Source organism: Staurois parvus, unplaced genomic scaffold (genome assembly GCF_062004578.1).
Source record: "Staurois parvus isolate SC_StPar_1 unplaced genomic scaffold, SC_StPar_1.0 ptg000432l, whole genome shotgun sequence".
Classification (NCBI taxonomy): domain Eukaryota; kingdom Metazoa; phylum Chordata; class Amphibia; order Anura; family Ranidae; genus Staurois; species Staurois parvus.
The window spans coordinates 5,656,493-5,679,000 of NW_028318228.1; the positions used below are offsets into that span (position 1 = coordinate 5,656,493).

General features: G+C 41.7%; 1 protein-coding gene across 2 annotated transcripts in view; it reads right to left on the reverse strand.

Moving 5' to 3' along the window:
• SLCO3A1 (solute carrier organic anion transporter family member 3A1) overlaps positions 1-22,508 on the reverse strand; it is a 476,664-nt gene that overhangs the window by 118,501 nt on the left and 335,655 nt on the right. For both annotated transcript variants that reach the window (XM_089687650.1, XM_089687651.1), the window contains exon 4: positions 20,362-20,625. In XM_089687650.1, the coding sequence (XP_089543776.1) occupies positions 20,362-20,625 (264 nt within the window). The remainder of the gene's footprint in view (positions 1-20,361; positions 20,626-22,508) is intronic.

Below are 22,508 nucleotides of genomic sequence, written 5' to 3' on the forward strand. Positions count from 1 at the left end.
AGTAGTAAATAGATAGGAAGGTATATTATATTAACTCGTTAACTTTTTTTTTACATTTCTTCAGCTGCTTCCTGGTTTCCATGCCTAGGCAAATGATGTCATATATCCCAGGAGTCTTCAGGAGGGGAGAAGGGGTTTTCTCAGCTAAACACACCTTCCCTCTTACATGCTTGAGCTAAGGGCAAATAGATTCCAGGAAGAGAAGATTACATGAATCACCTGCCCTTATTCAAGATGTTGGCCAGTGCTTTTCAAAGTGATTTCTCAGCAAAATCAAGCAAGGAGACATGGATGGATGGGGGAGTTTGTTTTGAATATTAAAAATGAACTAAATAGCATTTTTGGTTTGTGATCCTCAGGTGTGGTGTAGTTCCACTTTAAGAAAAAATAATGGTCTGGAGTTTGATTGATCAGAATGAGCTGATCCTCCTACGATTCTCTGGTGACTATTCAATGTTTGCTTCGAATCGACCGACTGCTGCTTAATAACGCTGGGCTAGCCCTATACAACATTGCTTTGTCATTAGACATGCATAGAAGTCAGCCAAACTCCAATCCATCTGAGTACATTTGACACGGATGTTTGATGATGTACTATATTGTGTAGAGTGCAAACAGTCAAACAAAAATTCTCTTTCGTTTTATTATGGCTTTCTCTGGACATCAATAAAATGCATCAAAGGAAGGACAGTAATCAATATCCGTTACCAGCTACATAAAGAAGGGATAGGTGTTTAAACTTTATTTAAATTAATTAAACTGGTTGTAAACCTCAGACATGAACTATGAACAAAGCATGTCCCTCTATAGTGTGTACTTGTCTCAATCAGAGCACTAAGTGTCATTTCTGTCTGCTTCCTTCCTCTGATATTCGCATGAGTCACTTCTGACAAGTTTTCCTGACACCAAGAGAAAAATGGTGACGGGGAGGGCACAGTCTATGATTGACAGCCTCAGCTCTGTTCTGTGTGTGGGGGGTGTGTCCCTTCCTTCCAATCAGCTCTCAGAGTTCTCACCGAGTGCAACTCCGGCTCCTCACCTCCTGCTTTGTAGAGCTGAAAGAGTCTGTGTAAATTCTGCACTTAGAATGGATGTAGGGGACAAATGGCTGTAGATAAACAGATATAACTTATGTAGGAGGATTTGTTTCATCTCTGCGTATCACCTAAAGGTCAGTCACTTCACTAGGTACAGCGGGTATAAAAAAGAATCGTACCCTTTAAAATAATCACATTTTGATGCTCTTCAGTCTAAAATGAAGATAGATATGGTTTTTGTTTTATCCAGCTGTATTTACTCAATGCAACTTATAACATCAAAATAAAAGATATAACACTAACATGTCAGAAAAAAAATAAAACAAAAAACTGAAAAAACATAATCACTGAGTTGGAAAAAGAATCACCCTTTTGTGTTAGTATTTTGTTGAGCCACCTTTTGCTTTAATTCCAGCATTTAGTCTGTTGGGATATGTCTACTAACTTTGCACATCTAGACTTTGCAATATTTGCCGGCTCTTCTTTGCAGAACTGCTCAAGTTCAGCAAATTTGATGGTGACCATTTGTGGACTGCAGTCTTCAAGTCATTCCATAGATTGTCAATAGGGTTTAAGTCTAGGCTCTGACTAGGCCATGCAAGAACATTCACCATTTTCTCCTTCAATCACTGTGTGTCATTTTTGCTGTGTGCTTTGTGTCATTGTCATGTTGGAAGGTAAACCTTCTTCCCATTGACAACTTTCTGGCTGAGAGCAGCAGATTTTCCTGTAGAATTTGAAGGTATTTTGACCCATCTGTTTTTCCTTCTATCCTGACGTGCACCAGTCCCTGCTGCAGAGAACCCCCCATAACAGGATATTCCCACCTCCATGGTTTACTGTAGGAGTGGTGTTATTTGGATGGTGAGCTGTATTGGACTTCCACCAGACATGTCATTTAGTGTTGAGGCCAATTCATAAATTTTTAGTCTCATCTGACCAGAACACCTTTTTCCATGTGGCCCCAGAATCTTCAAGGTGCACTTTGGCAAAGCTCAGTGGTGACTGCATTTGGCCTTTGTTGAGGAGCAGCTTTTTTCTTGCAACCCTCCCATACAAGCCACATTTGTGGAGAATGTGTGATATTGTTGTCACATGCACACAATGACCACTCTTTGTCATCAAGTCCTGCACCTGCTACGGAATTGCTGTAGGCCTCTTGGTAGCCTCTGTGACCAGTTTCTTCCTGGCTCTTTCATCCAGTTTGGAGCCACATCCTGATCCAGGGTCTGTGGTGTACCAAATACCTGCCACTTCTTAATAACAGATTTAACTGTGCTTCTAGACATTGATAAAGCCTTTGAAATTTTTTGCATCCATCTCCTGACTTGTGCCTGTCCACAACTTTATCCTGGAGATCTTTTGACAGCGCCTTGCCACCCATAGTTTATTCTTTGCTTCAGATGCACTAAAGGATTGAAGTGCTCCAGGAAAGCTCTTTTTATGCTGAGCTAATCGAAATGACCACAGCTGATCACAGATGAAAGTCAAATGGCTGTGTATGTCATTGAGAAGGTGATTAGCTACACCTGATTGAGCTTACAAGTAATTTTTAGGAGGGGGGTGATCCTTTTACCAACTCAGTGATTCTGTTTTTGAATTATTTTCTTTTCTGACATGTTGGTGTTCTATCTCTCACTTGGATGTTATCAGTTGCATTGAGTAAATACATCTGGATAAAAAAAACTGTGTGTGTCTTTGTTTCAGGCTGCAAAGCAACAAAATGTGATTATTTTAAAGGGGGGGGGGATTCTTTTTTTTATACCCGCTGGATATGTAAGGGTTTACAACCACTTTAACCGATAGCCTACAGGGCACTTATACCCCCTTCCTACCCAGGCCAATTTCCTGTGCTGTCACACTTTGAATGACAATTGCGCGGTCACACTGTACCCATATGACATTTTAATCATTTTTTTGTGACAGATAAAGCTTTATTTTGGTGGTATTTAATCACCTCTGGGAATTTAATTTTTTCTTAAACCAAAAACCACTGAAAATTTTGGAAAAAAAAGTTTTTTCTTAGTTTTTGTTATAAAATTTTGTAAACAAGTGATTTTTCTCCTTCCCTGATATGCGCTAATGAGGCTGCAGTGATGGGCACTGATAGGCTGCACTGATGGACACTGATAGGTGGCACTGATGAGGAGGCACTGGTAGGTGGCACTGATGGGCATTGACAGGCATCACTGATGGACACTGATGGGCACTGAAAGGCAGCACTGATACATGGCACTGATATATGGCAATGATGGGCAGCACTGATAGGAGGCACTGACTGGCACTGTTAGGCGGCACTGACTGGCACCGATAGACGACACTGACTGGCACTGATAGGCAGCACTGATTGGCATTGATAGGTGGCACTGACTGGCACTGATGGGTGACACTGAAAGTCAGCTCAGATGGGCACTGATATGTGGCATTGATGTGCACTGGTAGGCAGGTGGCACTGCTGGGGCTACACTGATCATCAGGGCACACTGATCATCAGTACTCTGATGATCAGTGTACATGTCCCCTCCACGGAAAGCTGATTACCGGCTCTCCTCTCGAGCTGTCAGCATGACAGCTGGAGAGGAGAGAAATGCTGATAACCGGCATTCTCTGTTTACATGTGATCAGCTGTGATTGGACACAGCTGATCACATGACCGAGCCAACATCTTTGGCTCTTTCCGTGATCGGTGATCCGCTGTGTCCGAGAGACACAGCGCACCGCCGATCGCCAAGCTGCGCGCTCCCTGAGCCATGCATGCGCGGTGAGAATGGGAGGACGTCATGTGAAAACAGTCAGTCTGACTTGTGAAAAACAGTCATCATAGAAAACAGCAAAAAAAAAATGAGTTTAAGCAATCAAAAATGTAAATTTAGTGCAAGCACTTTAAAACCTAGTATCCACTTTTTCGAAGTATTATCTCTTTGTAGTTGTATTAGTCTTGATGGACTCTGGAATAACCCATTGTGCATTGGAAATGTAAAGTTTAAACCCCAGCGGGAGTTAAACATACACTTCTGGACTACACATAAAGAGCACAGAGACACAGCTAGGAGCGTGCTACGCAGACAATAATCCCTCAATCTCACACAGTAGCTGCCTTCAATACAAGGAATGAGAATATAAATAAAACATCAAGGATGCTAGAATCATCAGCCAAAATGTTTATCTTCCAGCAGTCGCTTGTTATTTGCTGCCAAATTCAAAGAAGTGTTGAAAAGACTGTGGAGGGTACTACCAGTAATTGAACGAGGATAAAAGCTCTAATTTCTTCACATTTCTTAAAATAAGCAATGCCTATGGTCAGTACAGTATTTATTAATGCTAAAAAGAAATCATTTTCACTCCTGCGGCCACCCGGTGCACCCTGCGCCGGTGTGTGATCGATGAATAATAGGCATCTGGGGAACAAACCTATCCTCTCTCCCACCCACTTCTTACAGAACTGTCTCCTCTTCAATCCACCCTCTGTTCCTCCCCCTTTATTTTTATATTCTATTGTTGTATTTTAAATTTTTATTTTTTCGCTTTGCTTCTACTCCTCCTATTGCCCTCCCAAAACAGAAGTACCTTCCTACTATTCTCCGCTAATTGCTCCTCCTTCCTACCTCTTGGTATCAGACAAGAAGCATGCACTGGAAGAGACGCAGGCCTCAAATTAGTTACCCTTACACTTGGAATACAAAAATTCATGAATGTTGGACAGCCTACCACCATTCTAACCTCCCCCCCCACTGTTTTTTTATGGCTAGTTCACACTACATGTGTACCGGTGATTTTTTTCTGCATCCAAAACGCATAGAAAGTAGGTTGCATGGCTTTCAATGGTATAGTTCACTCCGGTGCTTACAGTCCCTGTGTGTTCCAGTTCCAGAAAAAAAGTAGAACATTTTTCCTGCACAGAACTGTACTGGAATGCAGTAAAATACACAAAAAAATACACCTACAGGCATCAAAAAATACATTAAAAATGCACTGCACCACAGTACAGTACTAAAAAAAAACAAGTTAAAAAGAAGAAAAAAAATCTGGAATGCATAAAAAACACATAAAAAATGTGCTAAAAACAAGCATGCGGAAATGGATCCATTAAAGATCTGGAACGCGTTTTGTGATGTGAACTGGCCCTCAATGTATTAAAACATCTAATTTATATGGTGACTTGTACTATGAAATTGTCCTTCATAATATGGACCTTCTTCATCAGAAAGTCATGCACTTTTTTCAGTGTATGGGCATCTTATCCATATATCAGTTAGGTCCATATATATTTGGACAGAGGCACAATTTTCATAGTTTTGTCTCTGTATGCCACCAGAATAAATTAAAACAAAATAATCCAAATGAATCTGAAGTGCAGACTTTCAGCTTTAATTCAAGGGGTTGAATATAAATATCAAGTACAAATTTTAGGAACTTCAACCATTTTTATACACAGTCCCTCTATTTTCAGGGGCTCAAATGTAATTGGACAGATGAATATAATCATAAATAAAATGTTCATTTTTTAGATTTTGTTGAGAATCCTTTACTGGCAATGACTCCCTGAAGTCTGGAACCCATGGACATTACCAAAGACTGGTCTTCCTCCTTCCTGATGCTTTGCCAGGCTCTAACTGCAGCTGTCTTCCGTTATTCTTTGTGGGTCCTTCTGCCTTTAGTTTTGCCTTCAGAAAGTGAAATGCATCCTCAATTGGGTTGAGATCAGGTGACTGACTCGGCCATTGCAGAATATTCCACTTCTTTTCCTTCAAAAGCTCCTGGGTTGCTTTTACAGTGTGTTTTGGATCATTGTTCATCTGTACTGTGACGAGTCGTCCAATCAACTTTGCTGCATTTGGCTGAATCTGGGCTGACAGTATATCTATAAACACTGCAGAATTCATCCGGCTGCTTTTGTCTTCGGTCACATCCTCAATAAACACCAATGACCCAGCGCCACTGGACACTATGCATGTCCATTTTATCACGCTGCCTCCACCATGTTTTACAGATGAAGTTGTGTGCTTTTGATCATGAGCTGTTCCAAGCCTTGTCCACGCTTTTTTCTTGCCGTCATCCTGGTACAGATTACAGTTTCATCCGTCCAAAGAATGCTTTTCCAGAACTTGTCTGGCTTTTTTAGATTTTTTTTGGCAAAGTCTAATCCAGCTTTTCTATTCTTCAGGCTTATGAATGGTTTGCACCTTGTGGTGAACTCTCTGTATTTGCTCTCGTGAAGTCTTCTCTTGATTTTAGACTTTGACAATGATACGTCCACCTCCTGGGGAGTGTCCTTCACTTGTCTGGATGTTGTGAATGGGTTTTTCTTTACCATAGAGAGGATCCTGCGATCATTCACCACCGTTGTCTTCCATGGATGTCCATGCCTTTTTATGTTGCTGAGCTCACCAGTGCGTTCTTCTTTCCTCAGAATGTACCAAACTGTTGATTTGGCCACTCCTAATGTTGCTGCTATCTCTCTGATGGATTTGTTTAGTTTTTGAAGTCTTACAATGGCCTGTTTCACTTGCATGGACAGCTCCTTTGAACGCATGATGTAGGTTCACAGCAATAGATTCCAAATGCAAATACCACACTTAGAGTCAACTCCAGACCTTTTACCTGCTTAATTGATGAAGTCAAAATGAAGGAGTAGCCCACACCTGGCCATGAAACAGCTTTTGATTCAATTGTTTTTGGACCCTTGAAAAAGGGGGGATGACTACTCTTAAGAGCTGTAATTCCTAAACCATTCCACCAAATTTGGATGTACATACCCTCAAATTAAACCTAAGAGTGTGCACTTTCAGCCCATATCCACTGTATAACTATAGCTTGAGTATGTCTTTGTAAATACCTGAAAAAAAGTAAAATTGTGCCTGTGTCCAAATATATATATATATTTAGGCAATCTTTGAAAACTCACTTATTCAGGGAAGCCTACCCCACTTCCACTTAAGAACTGTACTAGAATCACCTCCACCAGATCATCCCCCGCAGCTATCACTTTTTGTATAACCTCCCCCTTCCTTTAGATTGTAAGCTCCACGAGCCGGGCCCTCCTATTCCTTCTGTACTGAAATGTATTGTAATTGTACTGTCTCCCTTATATTGTTAAATGCTGAGCAAACTGTTGGCGCTACATGAATCCTGTATAATAATATATATATGTTTGTCTTGTGTGTCTGTGTATATATATATATATATATATATATATATATATATATATATATATAGTAATACTTTTTTCTGTTCAAGTAAAAAATTTGCCAATAAGAGCCATTACCCTCACCATCCCCCACCACTATGTGATTGCTCTACTGAAGGCAAATAGTCTGTGTACTATGCAAGGGAAACTTCCCTTAGCGTAGTGAATGTGGTAAAAGTGTACTTTGCAAAGAATATCCAATTAATTCCAAGGGAAAAAAAACCCAAAAGAAAACACTATTTTGCTTGCACGATAGGAGAGTTTCCCTCTGCTCAGTAAGCACTGGGGAAAATTACTTGTTTTAGTAAAATCAACCCCAAGTGTATAGCACTTCTGCCTGGCAGAATAAGGGTCATCGGTTCAAGTCCCAACCATGGCACTATCTGCATGGAGTTTGCATGTTCTCCCTGTGCGGGTTTCCTCTGGGTACTTCTGTTTCCTCCTACACTCCAAAGACCTGCTGGTAGGTTAATTGGCTCCTGTCTAAATTGGTCCTGGTATGTGTATGTATGAATGTGAGTTAGGGAGCTTAGATTGTACACCCCTTGAGGGTTAGGGACTGATGTGAATGTACAATATATACACTGATGATTAGTGTAGCCCCAGCAGTGCCACCTGTCAGTGTCCATCAGTGCCTTATGTCAGTGCTCATTAGTGCCTCATGCCAGTGCCCATCAGTGCCAGATCAGTGCCTACCAGTGCACATCAATGCCACATATCAGTGCCCATCTGAGCTGCCTTTCAGTGTCACCCATCAGTGCCAATCAGTGCCACCTATCAGTGCTGCCAATCAGTTGCACCTATCAGTGCCAGTCAGTGCCGCCTATCAGTGCCAGTCAGTGCCGCCAGCCAGTGCTGCCTATCAGTGCGATATATCAGTGTCATGTATCAGTGCTGCCTTTCAGTGCCCATCAGTGATGCCTGTCAATGGCCATCAGTGCCACCTACCAGTGCCTCCTCATCAGTGCCCATCAGTGCCACCTATCAGTGCCCATCAGTGCAGTCTCATTAGCGCACATCAGTGAAGGAGAAAAATCACTTATTTACAAAATGTTATAACAAAAACTAAGAAAAAACTTTTTTTTTTCAAAATTCTCAGTGGTTTTTGGTTTGTTTAAGAAAAAATAGAAAACCCAGAGTTGATTAAATACCACCAAAATAAAGCTCTATCTGTCACAAAAAAAGATACAAATTTCATATGGGTACAGTGTTGCATGACCACGCAATTGTCATTCAAAGTGTGACAGCTGGAAATTGGCCTGGGCAGGAAGGGGGAATAAGTGCCCTGTAGGCTAGCGGTTAAGTTGCATTACTGAAATAAATGAACTTTTGCACAATATTCTATTTTTTCACGTTTCACCTGTATATATATATATTGAGTACCATGATCCATTGGACACAGCGGTAACGAACCTGTGCCACCGCGTGCCCAGGGGACATGCTAGAGGGCATGTACAGCTCCTGAAATACAGGTAGGTGACTGTGCCTATATGTGCCTCCAGCCTGCAGTAAAATTACTGTGGGAGAGTCCTAAAGTGGTTAATGCTGAACTCCAGGCAAACAACTAAATACAAAGGTGACATGCAAATATGAAAGCTGTTTTACCTGCAAAAGGATTTATATAGGAGCAGAGCCCTCCTAACCCTCTTGTATTGAACTGTATTGTTGCTGTATTGTCTCCCGTTATATTGTAAAGTGCTGAGCAAACGGTTGGTGCTATATAAATCCTGTATAATAATAATAATATAATAATATATCCTTCCCTTCAGTCCTGGGATTTACACAGCTCTGCCATATAGTACAGCTCTGTCTGGAGGGCAGGAGACCTAAGATTTCTCTACTGAAGTCCACTTTCACTTACAGGTCTCCAGTAAAAGCGGAAACAGGCTGATCGCTATCTCCTCCTACCAGCATGCACCTTGCACTGACGCATAACTGATTGGCTCCTTGTGCTACTTCCTCCTTCACCTTCCCTGAGCTCTGCTGTACACAGTTAACTGTGAACAAGAGGTTGATATCTATTTAAATCCAGGTACTTACACTGCTTGCAGCCACAACATTTCGTGATGTATTAATGATTACAGAGCTGCGCCTCTTGTGTTTTTTTTATCTGCCAGGAGTTCAGCCTAAACTAACTAGTTGCAACCTGAAGGGAAAAGGACACGGAGCAATAAAGAAACTACAAACGACAAGCTATCGAGGAAGGGAAAAATGCTTCCAGCTGTATGAAAACTTGTCTGAAGTGCAATAAGCTGTTATTAAACTGTTTTGACAGAGATTGTAAGTGGAGTGCTAAGAGGATGTCCTGGATTCTCGGATTGTTAAATAACAGTCAAAGAATAAGCTGAACATAACCTCTGAAAGCTGTGTTTGTAGCTTATAAAAACTAGTTATTAAAATGCATAATCTAAGTTTTACTTACTTTTAACTACAATAAGTCGAAATAATAACATTTTTACATATATACAAAAAAAGGTATATATATATATAAATATATATATATATATATTGCTCACAAAAATTAAAGGAACACTTTTTAATCAGAGTATATCATCAAGTCAGTAAAACGCCTTGGATACTGATCTGGTCAGTTACGTAGCAGAGGGGGTTGTTAATCAGTTTCAGCTTCTTTGGTGTTAAGAAATTAATAACAGGTGCACTAGATGGGCAACAATGAGATGACCCCCAAAACAGGAATAGTTTTACAGGTAGATGCCACTAACACTTTTTTCCCTACTCATCTTTTCTAATTGATTTTCATTTGGCTAGGGTTATTGTCACTGCTGGTAGCATGAGGCAATACCTTGACCCTACAGAGGTTGCACAGGCAATCCAACTCTACCAAGATGGCACATCAATACATCCCATTGCCAGAAGGTTTGCTGTGTCTCCCAGCACAGTTTCAAAAGCATGGAGGAGATTCCAGGAGACAGGCAGTTACTCTAGGAGAGCTGGACAGGGCTGTAGAAGGTCCTTGACCCATCAGTAGGACTGGTATCTGCTCCATTGTGCAAGGATGAACAGGATGAGCACTGCAAGAGCCCTACAATATGACCTCCAGCAGGCATGTCTCTGACCAAACAATCAGATACAGACTTCATGAGGGTGGCCTGAGGGCCCGGTGTCCTCTAGTGGGCCCTGTGCTCACCGTTCAGCACCATAGAGCTCAAATGGTATTTGCCATTGAACACCAGAATTGGCAGGTCTGCCACTGGTGCCCTGTGCTTTTCACAGATGAGAGCAGGTTCACCCTGAATAATTCAAACTGGTATACCCTAATAGTGTGTATACAAATGTGAATTCACACCCTAGACGCCAGAATATCGCTTTGTCTCCTGAAAGTCCAAAATCCAAAAAGTCCTTCTCAGCATCTATTTAACCCTTATTATAATAAAATGTTAGTTCTTCCTATTTATTGTTCTTCCTCCATATAGTTAATCCATATAGTTAATCCTTCTCCAAGTGTCACCCTCAAAAAAGAAAACAGAACCACATATAGTGCATTACCCTTAATATGCTCACACCAATCATAAGGAATGCACTCACAAAATCAGTGTAAATTGTGCTCAAATCACTCCACCATGTGTCTACTTCTATACGGCTGTAATTCTTACTCTTACTCTCGATTTACTTGTACATAGCCTTATGACACATTCCACCAACAAACTTCTCCAAAAATCAGCCTCTAATCCTGTCCTTCCTTTCGTATGAGATGTACCTCCGAAGAAAGTGTATTATAGTGTAATACCCTTATAAAATTATAAATATATAATCATGCTCCCCTTACTTCTCCATAAAACCACCAGTGCTACATGAATGCACTCTCCACCATCTCACAGACCATGCACCTCATTGGACTGCATAATCCACTAGCATAGGTTATAAATGGCTCCTCTCATTAGGCAATACTCCAGCTTCCAATGGCATCATAACATGGGTCAGAACAAAACCATATAGTGCTTTATGTCTTGGAGAATCAGCTAATATATTTAAAAAGGTGCTTATAAACAAAAGCAATCTGACAGTATCTATCACATCTTCTCAGCAACAGCGTTCAGCATTCAAAAACCTCATCATAGACGTCTGCTTCGTAACATCCGGTATGCATCTACGTCCGATGTCACGTTCAGACGTGTTTCGTCACTACTGACTTCTTCAAAGGTTCACCCTGAGCACATGTGACAGACGTGAAAGGGTCTGGAAAAGCTGTGGAGAACGTTATCCAGCCTGTAACATCGTTCAGCAGGACCATTTGGTGGTGAATCAGTGATGGTCTGGGGAGGCATATCCATGGAGGGACGCACAGACCTCTACAGGTTAGACAATGGCACCCTGACTGCCATTAGGTATCGGTATGAAATCCTTGCACCCATTGTCAGACCCTACACTGGTGCAGTAGGTCCTGGATTCCTCCTGGTGCACAACAATGCCCGGCCTCATGTGGCGAGAGTATGCAGGCAGTTCCTGGAGGATGAAGGAATTGATACCATTGAATGGCCCCCACGCTCGCCTGACCTAAATCCAATAGAACACCTCTGGGATATCATGTTTCGGTCCATCCGACAACACTAGGTTGCACCTCAGACTGTCCAGGAGCTCAATGATACCCTGGTCCAGATCTGGGAGGAAATACCCCAGGACACCATTCGTCGTCTCATTAGGAGCATGCCCTGAAGTCAGGTATGCATACAAGCACGTGGGGGCCACACAAACTACTGAGTATCATTTTAAGTTGCTGCAATTAAATTTCAGTATAATGGACTAGCCTGCTGCATCATTGTTTCACTTTGATTTTCGGGGTGTCTTGGAATTCAGTCCTCTGTAGGTTGATAATTTTCATTTCCATCAAACGATGGGGCGTTGTTCCTAACACATTACCCAGTCTATATCAGGATAGATAGATAGATAGATAGATAGATAGATAGATAGATAGATAGACGATATAGACATTTATTTTTATGATCATTTCATCTATCTACAGCAGGGGTATCCAAACTTTGAAAACAAAGGGCCAATTTACTATCCTTCAGAGGAGGAATAGTGACCCATTGTTGGTATCAGGGTAAGAAATAGTGCCCAATCATTGACATGAATGCTAACCCATTATTGGGGTCGGTGGAATGAATGGTATCCCATCACTGGTTTCAGATGGAGGAATAATGCCCCACTGTTGGTGTCAGTGAGAGGAATAGTGCCCCATTGTTGGTGTAAGTGGGAGGAATAGTGCCCCATCACTGGTATCAGTGGGAGAAATGGTACCCCATTACTGATGTCAGTGTGAGGAATAGTGCCCAATCGCTTCTGTCAGTGGGAGGAATATTGCCTTATTGTTGGTGTCATTGAGAGGAATAGTACCCCATCGCTGGTGTCAATAGGAGGAATGGTATCCTATTGCTGTTGTCAGTAAGAGTAACGGTGCCACATTGTTGGTATCATCGGGAGGAATAGTGCCCCATTGTTTGTGTCCTTGGTAACTATAGTGCCCCACTGCTGGTGTCAGTTGGGGGGGGGGGGGCATGTATCGGATAAAGACCAGAAAATTGCCACATTTCAGCCCCCAGGCCACAGTTTGGACACCACTTATCTACAGTTCCTATGAGCTTTTTGGTTGAACTGGATGGACTTTTGTCTTTTTTTCAGCCAGACTAATTATGTAACTATGATGATGTAATTCTTGGCAAAATCAAAATGTGGTAATCAGCATTTATACTACTACAAACTACTATCATCAGATAACTTATAGCTGAATTCCGGGGACAGTAAAAATCCTCCCTAGCCTTTGGTCTGCCCCCACAGTACAAAGGGTAATTACTCATTCAGGAAACATATCCATTCTATACAGTCTCTACCGATTGGCAGTCCCAGTAGTTGTATAGCTTTGTTTTGATTTCAATCTATTTATTGTTTTCTGAAGAACACATAGTGCAAATGACAAAACAAGAAAAAAAAAAGGTATACAGGCACCATACCATCGGCCATCTAAAGAAGCCACAACATTACAATATGACCTATAAAAGCATATCTTATAGCAATGTAAGCAATGACAAGGGTTGTCATATCTCATCACAAAGATATAAGTAGTAGTGAATAGCATTATGTAAACCATTGTTAAAAACTCCCAGTCAATATTTTTCACTCATCAACCTGAGGAGGAAGGTGAGACATCGTAGACAAATAAGGTGTAATACTCTTAAGAACTATGTATAGAGAAATTAGGAAAATTGTGGAAAAGAACAGGGAGCATCTGCGCTTAATAAGTAAAGAAAAGTAAAAAAGAAAAATGGGAAGAAGAGTATTAAGGGCAGTCAATGGCAAAGTCTCCCAAACCTCACTCATCCACCAACAGATATTGTATCCATGGTTGCCACGTCTTGTAAAACTTAGTCTGGTTATTGTGGAGGCTGCAGGATAATTTATCATTAAGTACCTCTCACCCAGCCTAAAGTATAAAGATGGCTGAACAGGAGCACCGTTGTCATGGGAGGACGTCTTCCCAGTCTTTGTGCGTGCCCAAGGGGACATGCAGAGGTGCAATCTGTCATTCTGTGTGCCCACCAGACACATTGGATGACAACTTGTTGTACCAGGCCGGCCCTTGTACCATATGATATTGTGACCATGTCAAATGTACACAATGAATGGCTTTCACTCATAGCCATTCATTGTGTACTACTGTCATCTCTGTGATTGGTCACAGTGATCACATGCTACAGACAGGGTCAATCACAGAGCACCTGTACCATCTGACAGCTGTGGTCAATCACAGCTATCACAACTGTACACAATGCAACATGAAAGGATGCTATTTATAAAAATGAGTGCTTATAAAAGTGATGAACCACTGTTATAAACAATAACGGTGTAAAAAAAAATCCTGATCACATCCCTAGAGTAGTATTGTGTCACCATGGTAACACTGAACTGCTCTGGTTATATTATGTAAAAAAAAAAAAAAAACTTATGATTTTTTTTTTACATGCTCTCAGCAGTCAGTATCCCTGAACACCACGCACAGTACATTCATATGATGACGCTGTGCTACACTGGTGACAGTATGTAAAAAAAAAAGTGAAAACCCCACATTTTATTTTTTTCATTTTCCAAAATCTGTGAGAAAAAATTTCAACTTGAAAAAACTCACCATGCCTCTTACTAAATACCTTGGACTGTCGACTTTCCAAAAATAATAATTTGGGAGGGTTTTGTACCGTCCTGGCATTTTAGGGTCTCAAGAAATAAAATAGGCAGTCAGAACATAAGGATTGATAAATTTTCAAATATATATCCCATAGTTTGTAGACGCTAAAATTTTCACACAGACTAAATAATATACACCGATTTGGGTTATTTTAAATAAAAAAAATGTAGCAGAATACACTGGACCTAAATTTATGAAGAAAGATTTATTTGCAAAATTTTATAATATGCAATAAAAATTGCATTTAGGTACAGTGCTGCATGCCTGAGTAATTGGCCTTCAACATGTGACAGCACTGAATTCTGAAAATTGGCCTCGGCAGGAAAAGGGGTGAAAGTGTTCGGTATTGAAGTGGTTGATCATGATCCAATTTAGGTTTTCTTTAATATAGTCAAACGTTATGATCAACTGGTTCCAGCATTGTGTAATAGTTATCCTAATGGCTGGAATCATAGATGAAAGCAAATGGTTAGTGGTTTTATTTTTCCATTTTCTGAAAAAGATTGACCTCTGAAGATCTGGAAGTGTTCACACCCGTTACTGAGCAAATGAGATTAAATGTTCTAATCCAAAACTCAGTTATCTATATCTACCATCAAATATGAGCCATGATGCCTACTTGGCCGCACTTTCTGAAACACTGGAAGGACACCTTTGACCTCGACTTTGTTAATCTAATTGGGACCATATACTATCTCCATAGACTTTTATAATTAGATTCCACCAGAACGGTTTTAATAAAAATTGTAGAAAGATTATTAGCTATATCTTGCCACCCTGGCAGTTCCCAAGAGATGTCTATTTTCCAGTGTTCTATGTATGGCTTTGTTTTGACCTTTGCATGGAATTGTAAAGCTTTGGACCAGTGAGGAGCAACCCAGGAGGAAGACAGACATTGTACTCTATGAATGGGCATCCTTCAGTGCTATATACAATGCTTCAGGAGACTAACACCAAACAGATTTCATTGAGATTTCCTAATTCTTCAGGCTTTCACACTGCTTTGTTGCAAAAACGATGCATTTTGCACATGTGAAAAAACAACATGTGACAAAGATCGCACCATTTTTTTAATGTGTTTTCCATTCACTTTAATGGGGAGGTGCGTTTTTGGTGTTTACTTTTATTGCGCCAAAACTGCAGCTTGCAGGACTTTGAATAACGCAACAGACCTGCAACTGACTAGTGTGAAGAGTTCCACAGGATTTAATTTTAGTGCATTTTACTTCCGTCGTCTTTAATGCAAAAATGGAAGAAAGACTGATCAGTGTAAAAGCAGCCCTAAAGTGGTTGTAAACACTTACATATATCCAGTGAAATGACTGACCTCAGGTGATACACAGAAATGAAACAAATCCATCTACAAGTTGTACCTGTCTATCAGCAGTCTTCTCTTTGGGCGGAGAGCTGAAATTACACACTGCAGAGTTCAGTAAGAAGAGCTCTGAGAGATGATTGGAGGAAAGGGACACACCCCCCTTCACATAGTACACAGGAACAGAGCTCAGGCTGTCAATCACAGGCTGTGTGCTGGAGAGACAGATATGCTTTGTTCATATTTCACGTCTGAGATTTACAAACACTTTAACAGCTGCTCGAAAGGGTCCTATGTTGCTAAATTTTGGTCAAATTGCTGCTCAATGGAGGTACAGACAGGATGCCAAATTACATCCTAGATGGCAAATACAATGACACTAGTCCACCGCTGTCTAATCTGGACGAAGTGCCGCATACTGTTGGTCTCTTTTTGGGCTGCCCTTATCTCATATTGTGCTGTATTACCATCTTCTCACCCAGAGTCTCTCCAGTGAGTGTCTACCTCCACACCTTCGACCTTACTACCATCGAGGAGGTCACCAAGGTCTTTTCTGATGCCCGCCTCACCACCTGCCCCCTCGACCCTATCCCCTCACAACTCCTATGACCTTTCTCCCCCTCCATCCTACGCTCCCTCACCCACATCTTTAATCTCTCCCTCTCTTTTGGCGCATTCCCCTCCCCTCTGAAACATGCGCACATCACTCCCATACTCAAAAAGCCCTCCCTGGACCCCAATGACCCGAACAACCTCAGACCCATCTCCCTGCTCCCATTCTCATCAAAGCTCCTCGAGCGCTTAGTCTACAATTGCCTAAGCTCTCACCTCACCGACAACAACCTCCTCGATCCCCTACAGTCCGGCTTCCGTCCCCTACACTCCACCGAAACTGCCTTACTCAAACTCTCCAACGACCTTCTAACCGCCAAAGCTAATGGCCACTATTCAGTGCTCCTACTCCTTGACCTCTCCGCTGCCTTCGACACAGTCGACCACCCCATCCTCCTCAAAAAACTACAGTCCCTCAGCCTCAGAGATTCTGCTCTCTCCTGGCTCTCGTCCTACCTATCACAACGCTCCTTCAGCGTTACCTATAACACTACCACCTCCCCCTTGCTCCCCCTCTCTGTTGGGGTCCCTCAAGGCTCCGTCCTCGGGCCCCTTCTCTTCTCCATCTACACCTCCTTCCTTGGCCAACTCATACACTCTCACGGCTTCAACTACCACCTCTAAGCCGACGACACACAAATCTATCTCTCTACCCCTCACCTCACCCCCTCTGTCTCTGCCCGAATCACAAACCTACTAAACGACATATCAGACTGGATGTCGCTCCACTTCCTTAAACTGAACCTCTCCAAAACCGAGCTCCTAGACTTCCCCCCAGCTCGCACACCACCCCCCATTGACTTCTCCATCACGTCCAACAATGCCACCATCAGGCCCGCCCCACAGGCCAGAGTACTTGGTATCATTCTGGACTCCAACCTATCCTTCCAGCCCCAAGTCCAATCACTAACAAACTCATGCAGACTCCACCTCCGCAACATCACCAAAATCCGCACGTTCCTAACCCCAGAAACCACTAAACAGCTCATCCACTCCCTCATCATATCACGACTCGATTACTGCAACTCCCTCCTCACTGGCCTGCCTCGCCACAGGCTATCCCCGCTTCAGTCGATCCTGAACACAGCAGCCAGACTCATTCACCTTAACGACCGCTCCGTTTCCATCACCCCAATCTGCCAATCTCTCCACTGGCTTCCGATTGCGCAACGGATCAAATTCAAAATCCTAACACTGACATACAAAGCTGTCCATCATACTGCCCCAAACTACATCACCGACCTAATATCCAAGTACCACCCAACAGGCACACTCCGCTCCTCTCAAGACCTCTTTCTCTCTAGTTCCCTGGTCTCCTCCTCCCATGCCCACCTCCAGGATTTCTCCAGGACATCACCTATCCTCTGGAACTCCCTACCCCAATCCATCAGACTATCACCTACTCTCCTCTCATTTAGGCGCACCCTGAAAACCCACCTCTTCAGGGAAGCCTACCCCACCCCCTGCTAATTGCCGACCTCCTCCACTCTTCCTACCACTCCGTCCCCCACAGCTATCTCCTCCTGTACCACTATCCCCTCCCTCCTAGATTGTAAGCTCGAAAGAGCAGGGCCCTCGTCACATTGTATTGTTTTCGTACTGTCACATGTTCTGTTTCCCTTTGTAATGTACAGTGCTGAGTGAACTGTTCGCACTTTATAAATACTGTATAATAATAATAATACCCCAAAGACCCCCTCTCAACCAGACACACATAAGTAACTCCATGGGTGCGTTTTCAATGGGTTTTCCATTCATTTCAATGGAGAGGTGAGTTTTTGGTATGTTTTTTTACTGCACTAAACATGCACCACTTGCAGGACTTTTTAAAGCACTTTGAGAAGCTACCTTTAAAGGCGCTATATAAAATAAATGGTTATTATTATTGTTATTATAAACCTGCCTCCTCCTTCCTTCTGCTCTACTTTCTGGACCCATCTGCTATAGACCTTGAAAGTCCCTCCACACTTTTCCCAGATAGAGAGAGAAAGAGAGAGGGGTTCTATTCCACAAACTGTACCTCTGATATATTAAAGCCACAAAAAATAGATTTTTCTGCAGATTAGGAGTAGATGACCTTTATGAGGCACAAGATCTTGCAGTATGAGCTGTTGGAGTGTGAACTATTAAACAGACATCAGTCACTTTGGTTTGCATTAGGGCTCTACTTGTAGGAGATAAGAATATGAAATAAGCCCAGAATTCATTAACGGATGACAAGAAATGAATTTACAGTGCAAAAAAAGTGCTGAAAACTCGGTGCATATCCTGGGGCAATCACAGACATAAGGTAGCATGACCAGATAGATAGAGAGCTAGAGATAGATAGATAGACAATTTCCACTTTTGCTGTCAAATTTGAGATAACCCCACTAAATGTTTGTTATTATTTTATTTATTTATTTCAGGCACTTATATAGCGCCATCAATTTTTGCAGCACTTTACATATATATATTGAACATTCACATCAGTCCCTAACCCTCAAGGGGTGTACAATCTAAGGTCCCTAACTTACATACACATATTAGGGCCAGTTTAGACAGGATCCAATTAACCTACCAGGAGGAAACCAGAGCACCCGGCGGAAACCCACACAAGCACAGGGAGAACATGCAAACTCCATGCAGGAGGCACCATGGTCGGGAATTAAACCCATGACCCATTTATTGCAAGGCAGAAGTGCTAACCACTAAGCCATTATGTCTTCTCATTCACAAAGTATACAAAAAAAAGAAAGGTGCCAAAATTGCCATTTGACAATACCCCCACCCCTCCCCCCAAGGAGGAGGGGGCTACAGTATTGCCTCCTGAATGCCAGCAAAACTCCTTTCACAGCCCTCTGAAAATAAAAAATAAATAAAAATTTAAATATATGCCACTATTTTTAGACGCTTTAAGTTTTACAAAAACCAATTATTATACACTTATTGGGATTTTTGTTTACCAAAGTCATGTAGCAGAACACGTTTTGTCCTAAATTTATGAAGAAATTGTATTTTTTTGATTTTTTATTGGATAGGTTTTATAGCAAAAAGTAAAAAATACATTTTTTAAAAAAAATTTCGGTCTTTTTGCATTTATAATGCAAAAAATGAAAAAACTAGTGATGATCAAATGCCACCTAAAGAAAGCACTTTGTGTGAAAAAATATGATAAATATTAAAATTTACAGTGTTGCATGACTGCGCAATCGTCAGTTAAAGTAGTGCAGTGCCACATAGCAAAAAAAGGCCTGGTCATGAAGGGGGTGAATCTTCTGGAGGACAAGTGGATAATTATGGCAAGAACAGTTCCACAGCCCTCAGTAAACAAAGATTTTTCAGAGCTGGAGTTATCTAAAAAGTGTATTTAACATTGAAAGCAGCAATTCTAATTACATTTTTTTAAGCTATGTAAATGGGAAGATGTGACAAATATAAAGTAGGTGTTATACCAATTTGGCTGCAAAAGAGGAAACACACTTTAAGTGTTCTTCACATAACAAGCAGTGCTTAGATGGCTCATTTTGCACTGGGAAAGCAGCAGGTTGCGTGGACTGAAATGAACTTCAGACAAGTTAGATGTTGGTTTTCCGCTGCTGCTTTGCGATGTGGCTTGATTTCTCCAGGGCACGGCTTTAATCTTTCAAGAATATGTCCTGATTTCAACGTAACGTTTCTGGTTAGGAACACAGTGTCTCTGTCCCTGACCTCAGGTCAACTCTCATTCCCTTGTGTTGCACAAACTTCATCCCTGCTACCTTTACTCACACATCTGAAAAGTCTTCAGGAACTTCAGCAAGAACCTCTATGGAGTCTTTTTGTGTTATTTATGATGTGTTATTTATAAAGTGCAAATGCCATGCAAGGTCATATTTTTTTTTCTTGCCAGAGTGAATTGTATGTTTCCTTTGCAAAATATATATTGATGAAAAAATGATGTTAAATCCACTAGTCTCATTCATAACCAACAATATATTGCTGTGAAATTAAAAAGCTTCCCTACTAGGAACAAACCATTATACTTGCATACCTCTGAGCTGTTGAAAGCAGGAACCTCCCTCTCCTGACTCAGAAGAATGCCTCAGCACTCCGTTACTGGGTTTTGGTCTCTCATATTCTCGGTCAGGTAGCATGGTTTGCTCGCTCTCCTCAGAGTGATCCATTTGTGTAGAGAGAGATTGCGGGAATCCGAACATCAGCAGGGATGAGAAGAAGAGTAAGGCACCGCAAAGCAGAAAGCCTGCCCACCAGGCTCCGATCCAGCGCGGGTCTTCTGGAGTGATTTCCAACTTGCCTGGTACACAAAACGAAGAATTAATGAATGCTTAAAAGTAGTACATGCAGTAAATTGCTATATTTGTCAAGAAACTGCATTACAAAGCAAAGTAAAAAAAACAAAAACACATCATATAGAGAGGGAACACAAGGAATGTACCAAAAAGTAATGCAAAACTGGGCATAAATGATCATTTGGGTTTGTCTGCAGGTGAAACACGAAAAATTTGAATATTTTACAAAAGTTCATTTATTTCAGTAATGCAACTTAAAAGGTGAAACTAATATATGAGATAGACTCATTACATGCAAATAAAGATAGTTCAAGCCGTGATTTGTCATAATTGTGATGATTGTGGCTTACAGCTCATGAAAATCCCAAATTCACAATCTCAGAAAATTAGAATATTGTGAAAAGGTGCAATATTCTAGGCTCAAAGTGTCCCACTCTAATCAGCTAATTAAGCCATAACACCTGGAAAGGGTTCCTGAGCCTTTAAGTAGTCTCAGGGAAAAGTGTGGAAGAAAAAGGTGCACAAGCAGCAGGGATGACCGCAGCCTGGAGAGGATTGTCAGGAAAAGGCCATTCAAAAGTGTTGGGGACTTTCACAAGGAGTGGACTGAGGCTGGAGTCAGTGCATCAAGAGCCACCACACACAGACGGATCCTGGACATGGGCTTCAAATGTCGTATTCCTCTTGTCAAGCCGCTCCTGAACAACAAACAACATCAGAAGTGTCTTACCTGGGCTAAAGAAAAACAGACCTGGTCTGTTGCTCAGTGGTCCAAAGTCCTCTTTTCTGATGAGAGCAACTTTTGCATCTCATTTGGAAACCAAGGACCCAGAGTATGGAGGAAGAATGGAGAGGCACACACTGTTTGAAGTCCAGTGTGAAGTTTCCACAGTCTGTGTTGATTTGGGAAGCCATGTCATCTGCTGGTGTTGGTCCACTGTGCTTCATTAAGTCCAGGGTCAACGCAGCCGTCTACCAGGAGATTTTGGAGCACTTCATGCTTCCTTCCGCAGACGAGCTTTATGGGGATGCTGACTTCATTTTCCAGCAGGACTTGGCACCTGCCCACACTGCCAAAAGCACCAAAACCTGGTTCAATGACCGTGGAATTACTGTACTTGATTGGCCAGCAAACTCGCCTGACCTGAATCCCATAGAGAATCTATGGGGCATTGCCAAGAGAAAGATGAGAGACATGAGACCAAACAATGCAGAACAGCTGAAGGCTGCTATTGAAGCATCCTGGTCTTCCATAACACCTCAGCAGTGCCACAGGTTGATAGCTTCCATGCCACGCCGCATTGAGGCAGTAATTGCAGCAAAAGGGGCCCAAACCAAGTACTGAGTACATATGTGTGCTTATACTTTTCAGAGGTCCGATATTGTTCTATGTACAATCCTTGTTTTATTGATTGCATGTAATATTCTTATTTTCTGAGATTGTGGATTTGCGGTTTTCATGAGCTGTAAGCCATAATCATCACAATTATGACAAATCACGACTTGAACTATCTTGCTTTGCATGTAATGAGTCTATCTCATCTATTAGTTTCACCTTTTAAGTTGCATTACTGAAATAAATGAACTTTATGCATGCACAATATTCTAATTTTTCGAGTTTCACCTGTATTTTAGGCATTCCCAGAAGTTCTAAAAGATACGCTGTGCATATCCTCATTGTGACCAGGAGACTGATTCCATGCCATGAGGCCATGAGGACCCCAGGAGTTCTGATCCATTCACAACTTCTCTCTGTTATAGCGGAAGTGCGAGAGCTGGAACATCTAATGGCTATCTCCAACAACTTCTTGGATACTTTCAATAAGATCTGGGCATTCTGGGATAATTCCTCTTCTTGTACACTTCACCTGTCCATCACTTCGCCTTG